This window comes from Echiichthys vipera (assembly GCF_963691815.1).
Source record: "Echiichthys vipera genome assembly, chromosome: 18".
NCBI classification, from domain to species: Eukaryota; Metazoa; Chordata; class Actinopteri; order Perciformes; family Trachinidae; genus Echiichthys; species Echiichthys vipera.
The window spans coordinates 18,597,118-18,609,362 of NC_139843.1; the positions used below are offsets into that span (position 1 = coordinate 18,597,118).

A 12,245-nucleotide genomic window follows, 5' to 3' on the forward strand; every position below is an offset into this window, starting at 1 on the left:
TACATCAATGTGGTCTTTAAGGACGGTTTGAAATAAAATACTGACAGAACCTGAATAGTCCTGGTCTCTCTGTCTTATTTATCTTAGCACACAAAGCTTTTGGTCTTTAATCTATTTTTACCCAAACCAGCACATTTCACTAACCTACGGAAGTCCTAAGTTTCTCTCGTATGTACGAGATAACTATCTCTTTGCCTGAAAAAAAGTTTTTTTTTCACCTTGCCTTTCAGGGCTTCCATGGTAACCAGATGAATACTATTTCATTACATTTACCAATATCATTCCTGTGTATTGAGTTTGTATTGAGTGTTATCTTCACTGCCTTTGTGAGCCAGACACTTGAAGAATTACTTGATTGATGAAACCCATCAGAAAGAAGTCATCCTGCTTGTCTTTGTTGTTTTCCCCACAGCTGCTCACAACAAACCGTTTCCATTTTTTTGTGCTTTATAGGTTCCAACTGAGTTCATCATTGTGTATATTATGTATGCCAAAAAACTTTTTCAATCTTTACCTTTTCACATGGTTTCAATTCAATTTTATTTGCAGTGCCAATTCATAACAAAAGTTATCTCAGGACACTTTACATATGGAGTAGGTAAAGACCACGTTCTATGACTTATTTATGGTTTACATAGACCCAACAATTCCTCCATAGAGTAGCAATTTTGTGCACACTGGCAACGAAAACCAACCCTATAACGTGCAGGAACGTCGGACAGACCCAGCTCTATGGAGGACGGCCATCTGTCTGCACCGGTTGGGGAGGAAGAAAAGACAGACAGATGGAAAGAGAGAGAGAGATAAAGACAGACAGAGAGACACTTCCAGAGATGCAAGCAACCACAGAAGTAACAGTAACTTTAATAATATCTACAGTAATGTGAATGTGACTTATATGTTATGGCAGTGAGTAGAATATTAGAAACAAGCACAGCTAAGGTGATAGAATAAATCTGATCATCTGATTTCCAGTGTTATTGTTATTGGGGCTACTGTATGAATTATAAATGAAATGGAAAAATGCGGTAGCTTAGGTTATGTTCTGTGTGTTCTTGGTGCGTGGGATTTTGATTATCTTTCATGACAAGCAGCCATTTCTCAGTAATCCTAACAAAACCAAATCAACTGTTTTTTCTAAGTCATCCAAAGGATGGCGACTTTTGCGCTCTCCCGGGTCCCTTGCCTCTCTTCAGCTCACCTACAGACAACAGTGTGCAACATTAACAAATGCTAACATCAACAAACGACTGGCACCCACCACACCTGAGTCCACGCGTGCTGTGCTTCCGTTATACATTTTGCAGCTTGGCAGCTACGACTTCACGTTCACTGCAAATACACAGACAGCTACTGTGTCTATATCTCTTCTCAGGCTTTGAAAGACCTATTATCACATTCATTTGATAGCGTTAAGAGACAGGTAATGGTAGTACTACAGGAGGAAGATTGTGTGGGAGGAATACCAGTTTTTGTGAAATGGGAATGCTGTAAAATATACATGCGCCAATAGTCATTCATGCCTGTCACCTTGTTAGCTGATAGTTTTCCCATCAAAGAAGTCATTGATCTCCTTTAATCTTCAAGGTAAATGCTCTGGTCACTGTAAAGGAGTACACAATTATGTTGTACGGCTCTTGACATATTGATCCACCAGGATTCTTTGAAGGTCTAAACTGCAATGGGTATTTTTACCCCATTCGTTTACCACCCCTCTACTGCTGTCAAGACTAGTTAATGATTTTTTTTTTCTGTAACAGAAGACTAATCTTTTCACACTATTTTCGGAAATTGTGTTGACTCCATAGTCTTAGCTCAAGTCTTCTAAAATCAATCTCAGCAAGACCTTTTGGGTTATTTCAACAGGGGAAAGCATTTAGCCGTACGCTAAGCTCTGCCCCTTACTGCTGTCAAGATTTCTGTTTTCACCCTGGCTTTCCACTTAAAGTTCTTAGTAACAATTTCAGACAAAGGTTGAAACCCCTGGCTGACTTTTTAATCTCTCCAGAAAAACATGTTGTAAAAGGGTCTTAACGATGGCTAATGATTGTATGCTAAAAGTCTGAGGAACCCAGAAAAAAAGTTCTCATTCTCACCAGTTAATGATCTTTGTAGAAGACATGGAAATAAAGAAGCAGCATTGTTATATTGCAGTGTAGTCAGTTAGAGTAAGTTATTCCTAGTAAGTTAGTATGATGGCCAAAAAACAGACAGATGACAGTTATCTCATCATGTTGTATTCTTTTTTTGCTGCTACTTTAACACTATTTTCAAACTGTGTTTCACCTTTAAAGTTACAAAAGAGAAGGCAAAAGTTTGGCTGGGGTTTCTACTGTCGAGTGCAAACTCCCAATTACAAGAAAGAACAGGAGTGAATCGCTAGCGTTGCCCTAAACTTTGAGTGGTAAAATACACAGTAGATGTGCCGGGGTCATGTCCTCAAAATAAAAAAGAGGGGAGGACTTTTAAAATGCTGTTTGAACGGTAAAATCAATTTATCCACTGTGGAGATAAAAATGTCTAAAGTCCATAAAAGCGTCTGTCTGCAAATGTGCGGGTGTATAACATCAATAAGCTGTAGGTGGGTGATTTTCAACACAACTGACCCAAGCCCAGGGAAACTCACATTTAAAATTTGACCCAGGAAAAAAAACATTGCTGAAACATAACCTTTTGAAAACAGACGTCCAAGCCTCTCAGACGAGTAGATGAATAGAGCTGTAAATAGTAAAGTTTCGCATGTGATTGGGAAGTACTGCGCACTGGATAAACAGGACTTGGATTATACAGTAGTTTACAAGTCGTGTGAGAGTTTTATTTGAACAAATTATGGACTTGTGATGCGATGTGTCACTCTCAAAAGCTTCTAATATGACATGAGCTGTGTAATTCATTGCACTGTGTCTAATTACCAACCTTATTATGGCTATGGCTTGTGCAAACCCCGTTGCATACCAGAGTCGACCAGGCCAAGAGAGGAGTCAGACTCTGCTGACCTCACTAATCCCCATTTAATGAAACTCTTGGAAGTGTCTGCCAGTATAAACAGTTCTCATACAGCTGTACACTACTGGCCTGGAGCTGAATGGGGGTTCAGGAAGAAGTTCATGTAATCTAATGTCTAATATGATCGACCTGTACAATACCTATAGTATATCTTTTAAGATTCTTACTGAGAAAGGGATTTTCTCCAAAATAATGTGTTATATCTCCCTCCACTTGGACCCAAATGTTAATAGCACAGCTAATTTGAATTCAAGTCACAAGCTACACGGTTATGAAGTTCAAAGTCAGAGTCATGGATTGATTAATTAAAACTAGAATCTGAAAGCACAAAAGCATTATCAACCACAAAGATTAAAAGCATGTCTGACAAAAGTTTGGATTTTAACAACACCTGAGGAGATGACACACACACACACACACACACACACACACACACACACACACACACACACACACACACACACACACACACACACACACACACACACACACACACACACACACACACACACACACACACACACACACACACACACACACACACACACACACACACTGACATCATGTTCTGCCATTTAAAGGTCACTTTCTACAACTAAGAATTTAATTTTCCCTTCAGAATGTCAAAGTTGTATCAAAAGAGATTTTTTTTAATCTATTATAACGCCTCTCTCTGTCCTTCCAAATCACGAGCTATTTTCAGTGGAAGGTTGTCATGTTCATTAAATGGTTAAATGACTGCATTTATCTAGACTACACGCCACATTCACCCATTCAGGCACACACACTCATACACTGATGGAACGCACTGTCATGCAAGGTACCAATCTGCTCATCAGGATCTGATCTAACCATTCACACACCTTCGGGAGCTATTTTGATGTACAGTGCCTTGCCCAAGGACACTTTGACATGTCGGTTTGGGCTAAGAGACTACAAACTTTTAACAAAATGCGAACAAGTTCAAATTTGCAATGAGTTTCTCAAAGCTCAGAAGCATTAAAGCAATTCTTACCATTCTGGCATTTTTTCACACTTTTCTTCTGTAATCTTAAAATATTCCTAATAAGCGAATTGCACACTGAAATGTAAAAGAAATCCAATATCCAATGCCAAAAGATAAAACTCTGGCCAATCATTTTATTGGGTCTGGTGTGGAGTGTCAGAGGTCAGGCAGGTGGAAGAGGGTGGGACTTTGGAGGGAGTTGGAGTTCATATTTAAATTTTTACTATATTTACTACCATCCTGACCTCGCGAGCTCCATTGTAATTTACTCGCAGATCAGTCTGGTAACATGCGGCAGAGAAAATTTGGAGAAGGTTGTCCAAGCGAACGAACCACTCAGTGTTGGCTTTGAGGCGACTCCAAGTGTGACGCACTGAGAAGTGACTGTTCAGTGTAAACAACGGTGGCTTCTGCGGATGAGATGAGCGCAGCTTTCGAGCAGGTCACTCACTAACGCTTTTTTCTCTTGGATCCTTCTGTTTGAATATGGACCGGCCACGTGGAATTGTGCCTTTTATCCGTTAATTCACGTTACACAAATGGCAAATATCCTTAACCGACATGCTCTTTACTTTCTGAGCTTTGCCTCAACGCTGTTAGTACATCATACACTTTGTTGATCTAATTGGTTGGATTATCCAATCAGCAACCAGAATTTCAGCCTCTTCCCAAAAGAACAACCAAGAGTTCCCAGATAATTATGCAGAGCAAATGCAAATTATGCAAATCAATCCCTCTGGCAGAGTCAGGTTAGTGCGACATGCCATAAAGTTAAGAACTTTTAACAGACATCTGTTCAGATGAAATGAGGATTGGATGTGTGAATTCAACCGGCACCATCCCAAGCTGTCCTAATGTTGCTGACCAAACTATTAAAGCTGCTCATTGTTTGGTTCAGTCTCGCCGTTCTCATCAGTGTTGTTTCTAGACTAGGCAAGAAGCTATTATCAGCAAAAAAATCTCCAAAAACCCACTACACTACATACCCAGCACCAAAATACAGATAGACACAGATAGCGACTAGGTGGTGAGCATAGTTGGGCATTTAGCTCCTAAAGTGCCAGATATTTCATATTTCAGAGATGGTGGAGACCAAAATGCATTACTTACATTCCTCTGGTGGCCCGAAACACACTCAAAATGAATGTCACTACTAGATGTATAAATATGTGACATTTGCTAACACCTCTCACCATATTAGCCTTATGAATTTACATGTTTACAGCTTGTTGTGTTTCCCCCTAGTGGCCAAAAGTCTTGTTTTTATAAAACTTGCATATATCTAATTTCTGGTTAGTAAAACGAGCACCTCCATCGTTACAGGGAATAGAATATTTATTGTTTTAAATTAAAAGTCTAATATTATTTATTGTTTTAAATAAATAGTCTATTATTTATAGTTTTGAATTAACAGTCTATGCAGCAAACCTCACTCAAGCTCAGGGATGAACAGATTTCACAGGCTCAGGAGAGAAGTCAACAAATCCATTCAAGATTTCTCATGAATCTTGAATGAATGCAGACATAAGCTGATAAGTCCTACCAGATCGTATCCAGAATTTGCATAGAGGAAATGCTGCAAAGAGTTCAGCGACGATGTGGGGAGAAGAGAGAAAATGAAGGAGGCAGAGGCCAGTGTTCCACATCTATGCTGTGACGATGTCTGTGAAGCACTAAGGGAATCGCTGCAATTAATGTATGCATGAGTTTGTGACATTTTACATGCAAAAACACACACAAAAGTTAAAGTGTACCAAAGTGTACCGAAATGTGCGATCCCACCTGGGACATTAGTTCGAAAATGTCACAGCTCTAGATATCATTCAGATTGTATTCATTATCATAAGAAATCCGACACTGGGGATATTTTTGTGTGGGTTTATGGAACATAGAAACTGTTCTGTTTGTTTTCTGTTTGTTTTCCAGTCTCTGCCTGGTGAATCTAAAGAGGACAGAGTAGCTTTACAGCAGATGGCCATTTGAGCTGATGAGACTTTAATTAATCAGATTAAAGTAAAAGAGCTTCTTTTCAGTGCTAGGAGCCATCTTAATTAAAGAGTTATGAACTCTACATAAAACATGAGGCACATTTATGCATCACTCATTAAGATACCTGCCTAAAGGAACATCCTGAACAGACCGTCCCCTTCTTCTCTTTGTAATTGTTAAAGTCCCAATGAAACTAAAAAATAAACTGTTCCAGTTTTGATCATGTTGTTTTGTTCATTTATCGCTTGATATATGTCTAAAAGATCAAGTATTTTCTATTCCTCTAAAACCAACTCAGCAGTTTCAATTGTCTGAGGATTTATCCTGCACTCAGGTGTGTTTGCAAAAATGAATTAAACCAAATGAGACTTTGGGAAACTAGCTAGACACAGCGGCCGAATAAAACCGCACTTCACTGTTGGTCAGGTGAGATGGGAAGAGATGTGTGTTTGGATATCAGTGGGCAAAGACACCTATATTCATGAATCCAGGGTTACAGTATTTAACCAACTTTTTAATTTTCAATAAGAGGAAAGGGTGGCTTTGGGCTGACACTGTGTTGTTGCAGGTGGGCAGTGACCTGCCAAAGTTTCCTTTCATCTCTCCCTTGCATTTAAAAATACCCCGGTGATCGGTATTACTTCCGCAGTTGAAACTTCTTCCAGTGTAGAACTCTGGATAACTTGAATGGGGTTTAGTCATGCAGCTTTTCTAGACTTTCAAAATGTTATCGGACTGAATAGATCATATTCTGATAGTGAAACCATTCATTTTCAGGTTTCTGGCTAAACTACAATAACTTTTACCATGTACGTTAATGGTAAAGACTATTTTTGGGCACAATGGAATCGAGTAACAAACACAGAAGTTGTAATTTCACCATTTGGCCATTATGTCAAATCAGCATCAAAGCCCAGGGCACTTCCTGGCGGCCTGTTAACTTCTGGGAAAAACAAAAGTAACCCATAACTTCCTGAGATAATATTATAATGAAAGCATATGTCATAACACTATATGTCACATATAACATCATCAACATGAAGTTTACAATATATTAGGCTGCAAATTAGTGTCATTGTATTTTAGCAAGTAAATCGATCCATTTGTCTAATATTGTAAATTGGCACAGGACATCAAAAAGGTTGGTGATCCTGCTCTATGCACTGATATTTAGTTTATTTCACAATCATTTTAAATGACTTCATCGAACAAATGCATTATTGATGTGCTTGTGAACACAAACATTAAATGACATAGGACAGTCTGGCAGACCTGAAAGGGGGTAGTAGAATGCTGGTGGTCATAGTGTTAAGTCTCTTTGGAAGTTGCGCAAAACAGTTATTGAACTGAAAGAAAAAGGTTGATACCACATAAACACAATGCTTAAGTTCCAACGTTGCAGAAGTGTCGTCATCCTCATTAAGTTAAGTAGGCCACAATTCAGACTAGTTAACAGAGCATTCAAAGCCTAGTTGGAAGTTCTCATCAGTAGGAGTTTCTGGCACTGAGTTTACCACCGAAGTGGAAGTGTGTTCGCCTTTGTGGGAGGATGCATGTAAATTCAGTGAGAGTCTCCTGCCAGAGAACGCCTTTGCGGTCCAGATGCAGGCTCAAATCAGTTAGTCTTAGCTAAATTCAGCCACAAAGCAAAACACCCATCTGGCTTTACCCAGCATGTGACTGGAATGGAAATAGATTGTTTTGAGCTTTAATGAATGATGGTCAATAAAAAGTTTTTGCAGGGTGGATTACCAACCAGGCAGAGGAGCCATCTGCCCCAGGGCCCTAAACCCTGAATCAGTTTTGATAATTTGATTAATTGTATATATGTAAGGGCAATATGACTTCATAATGCTATCGCTTCTTAACTGAATTTTTGTATTGGAGAGGAAGTCCTGTGTCAAAACATACTTCGAAGAATCTATTATCTTAGTTTGTATTGTGAACATCTTCTGCATTTACTAAAGACTTTGCAGAGCAGAGATGACATGGAATGAAGGGAGGGAGAGACGCTAAATGACATGCAACAAATGTCCCCGGCTGAACTGTTGACGTTGCGTGTCATGTTCAGAGCCTTAAACCCGCAGGCCACAGGAGCAGTACCATGATGCATACTCCGAATGAAGTTGTGTTTAATCAAATTACCACAGATTATGTATTACTCAAGCATAGGTGTATGGTAAACACTGGGTTTAATGGGAACTTGACACGGTATACACACATTGTACAAAGAGCAGTCGAGGCCAAATTAACGCATTATGGAGCCCTGGGAGCTGTGGGCCCCAGGTGAATTTTTAGGCTGTATGCTGTTTAGTTTAGTTTACACTGTGATAATTTAATTAAATACAAATTAGTTTCAGAACATGGACCCTGTTAAAATTTGTCTTGGACATGACCTTCTATGAGACAGGCCCCCAAGATAATGGATGAGCCACTGGAGGGCATTTATCATTTATGTTTTTCATTGGGCTTTAGTGGTGTATGTGTAAATCCATTTATTCCTGATTCTGGATCCCTCGAAGGGCATTAATCCACTTATAGCATGGTCAATTGCCAAATAAACTTTTTTAAGACCATTACTTGTTTCGCAATCAATATCTCAGTTTCCCTGGTAACACCTGAGGGTTTGACCAATACCTGGTACAATCATTCCCATCCCATAAGGTTCTTGTGCAATGGAAAGGTTGATCACTGCTCCAATAAATAGGACAAACCTTTGAAACAACCTGGCAACAAATATATTTCTAGTCCTCTCCGCTCAATGTTTCGTTTTGGCGATGCAAGATTAACGTTATACTAGCAAGATCCAAAGTCAATATCATTGTGCACCGTTGTGAACTATAAAGATAATTTGAAAGTGACATTACATGACATTACAAGAAATAGCCTGTTCTTCGAGGTCCATTCTCTCAACTTGATCCAATCGTCCTCGCCTATATAAGTTGCCATCTTGTCAGACCTTGACTCCGCCTCAATTCCTCTTACCAAAAAAGGGCATGTATGTGACGTTGGGGGGAGGGACATATGTCCATCTGGCTGACGTATTCCTCCGAGGAAAAGTGAGTGACAGCAGCTAGCTGTCACTCGTAGACTGCGTCCCTAATTATTCATAAACTTTAACCTACAATAAACTAAAAACTCGCCTGGTACAAAACAATTCTCTCCCCTCAGTGTTGTCATGGAGATATGACCTAAACATACAGACTAGAATGTTTTTTTGTACCAGGCCCTAAATAGATTTAATTATGCTGTAAAAACAGCCTGTTAAACATGGGGTCAATGAGAAATTTTTCTTTTATGAGACTTGCCCCCAAGTGGCCACTTGGCGAACTGCAGTTTTTGGCACTTCCGTATTGGATCAACCAGGAAATGGCTGTGGTTGGGGCTTACTTTCCAACCATGTCATTCTACCAAAATTGATATTAACATTTTCATGGAAAACATGACACTGTGTACTGTCGGCCACAGTCTGAAATAATGGGATGAACAGCAAATAGGATGTGAGTTGATCGCTGTGGAACAGAGCCGGACGGATATTGATGATTACAGACATATTGGTTTTGATGTATATGTTGTCAGATATGTGTTGATATGAAAATTAATTTTTCCATAACATATAATGCAGAAAGCGATTCTTGGGGTGGTTTAGAAATGGTGTCATTACATAGTTTGTCAGGCAGAGTTTGATCGGCAACTGACTGATTCTAAATATACAGTGTTGATCTTTATTTACTTATCTGTTTCATTTTTCTTTTTTTCTTTCTCTCTCCGTGTCCACTTCCTGAATTAGTTGACAATGTATTACATTGTATAAACAATGTATATTAGTGTTGAATATTCTTGGTTAGATATTCTAGTTATTTATTTCGGAAAGCATCCTTCTAAGTACATTTGCAAACTTATATTTGCACAATCCACAAATTAACTAAATTGGCCACCATATCGAAAATCTGTGAAATGTCCCCCATAAAATCAGTATTGGTATCTGTCTCAGAAATCCCATATCAGTCGGAACCGGGCACAAACTAAGTTTAGAGGAGCAGTGTAAACATGTGTGTCACAGTCTCCATTCTGTGGTGTTCAGAAGGATGAGGCACTGAAGGACGACGCTCAGTGTTGTAAATAAGAGATTCAGATTTCTTTGTTTTTCATTTAACACATTCATTAAGTACACCAAACCTAGTTAGTAGCTGTTCTATATCATGTTTTCATGGACAACCTGAAGTCAATCAAAATCAAGTGTTCACCAAGTACATGTTATAAAACCAAATTACCACACAGACAACCTGGGGCCCCTGGGCAGTGTCCTGGTAATACTTATTGGTAATCAGGTGCCTGACAGTACTTTTTTTTTTTTTTTTGGCCAAAGGCCTCCCTAACACTTTGGCTATGCTCATGTTTACAGAACATAAACTATTTTGAAATACTGCTGCCAATAACACTCGTTTATGCCAAGTTGCTGTATTGTTGAAATAAAAGCTCACACTAATCTGTAATAAATCCACGCATTAAATCCCATCTGTCTTCAACACACGATCTGGGCACTGAGGCCTGGTATTTAACCCGGCGCTGTAGAATCAGTTGCTCCTCTGAGTGAGGGAGTGAAGGAGCGCAGCAGAGAGGAGTGTCAGAATGCTAATGGGGCTCAGGGGGGCTGTAGAGCGAAAGCGGTTAGGCATGGAAGGAATAACGGTAAATTTCCCTCGGACTAGAAGGGATTATAATATGAGTAGAGAGCAGTGTTGCTTGAAAATAATCCATACAGGAAAAAACCTAGAAAATATTAAGGCTTTGCACACAAGTGCGCTTTTTTACGCACGGTGACGCACCGGCCTGACAGCTTTTCACCTACCTATTGCGGCTCTAAAAGCTTTCTCCTCTCCTCCACGTGATTCACAAGTCACTTCAGTGTCCCCATGACCAGCGTCTCGGAGTTGAACTCGAACTGATTGCTGGAGGATGCAGACTTCCCCCACGAGTAGAGGCTGGGCGGCCGCTGCTTAAACGAGGACGTGTACCTGTAGAAGCTTCTGTGCCTGTTCTTCAGGTACTCCCTGTAGTTCTTGGTGAGGAGCGTATAGAGGAAAGGGTTAATGCAGCTGTTGCTGTAAGTAAGGCTCGCCACCAGGTAGTTGATGCAGGTGTGTGTCTGCGAGGCCAGGCTCAGGGGCTGGGTGAGGTACAGAGACAGCAGCTGCCAGATCCAGAACGGCAGAAAGCACGCCCAGAACACCAGCACGATGGTGAAAATCATAACCAGCACTTTCTGCTTAGGTGACCGCTTGCCGCCTCTGCTGATCACAGAGTTGTTCTGGGACTCTAAATAAGTGCGGGCTAACTTGACATACAAGTACAATATAATGAGCCCCGGTGCCATGATGCTGGTGCCAAACAGGACGGTCACGTACACCTTATAAGCCAGGGGCGACCAGGTCGGCGCGCACATCCTCTTCACACCCCCATCCGGCGTGTTCTTAGAGGTCTGGGAGACCATTATCATCATTGGCACAGTGAGGACCAGAGAAAGCAGCCAGACGCCCCACGCCAGAGCTTTGCGGTAACTCTTGGAGCGTCTCACCGTATCCAGCGGCTTGGTGACGGCCAGGTAGCGCTCCGTGCACATGACGGTGAGGGTGAAGATGCTGGCGTGCATGGTGAGGAGGTCCAGGCTAAGCAGGATGCGGCAGCCCACATCCCCGAAGTACCAGTCCTTCAGGAAGTACGTGGACACCACGAAGGGGATGGTGGAGAGGTAGAGCAGGTCCGCCAGAGCCAGGTTAATGATGGAGATGTACATAGAAGTGGCGAAGCGGATCGAGTGACACATCACCACCAGGGTGTAGACATTCCCCGATACTCCGATTATGTAGACAACGGAGAGAAGCGTCCCGAAAGTAGAGGTGATAACGAGTTCATGATCCACAGTTCCGGAGCCGCCGACCCGCGGCGGACTCGTGTTTAAATTGAGAGACTTGTTATTCATGGTTCGCTCTGATGGTGATGATGCCCCGATGATGTTTTTTAGTTTTGCCTCGCGCTCTTGGACAGCGCTGGAGAAGTTTGGAAAAGATACGCACCGGCACAGGTTGTTTCTCGCGTATTCGTCTCTCCGCTCACCGCCTGCTGCTCTTTGCTCCTGACGTCACCACTGTAACTCTGCCAACACACACTGAAGATCTTGATATAAAACATGTATAAGATATTCAGCCGTGTCATGGGTGCAACTGTGAACACGGCGCAGCTC

General features: G+C 41.0%; 1 protein-coding gene across 1 annotated transcript; it reads right to left on the reverse strand.

Annotated features, from left to right (window-relative positions):
• Positions 1-10,901: 10,901 nt before the first annotated feature.
• LOC310961283 (urotensin-2 receptor) lies at positions 10,902-11,984 on the reverse strand (the record flags this gene model as incomplete). The annotated part of the gene is made up of 1 exon (XM_083933304.1): positions 10,902-11,984. The coding sequence occupies one exon, from the start codon at positions 11,982-11,984 to the stop codon at positions 10,902-10,904; it is 1,083 nt and encodes a 360-aa protein (XP_083789430.1).
• Positions 11,985-12,245: the final 261 nt, after the last annotated feature.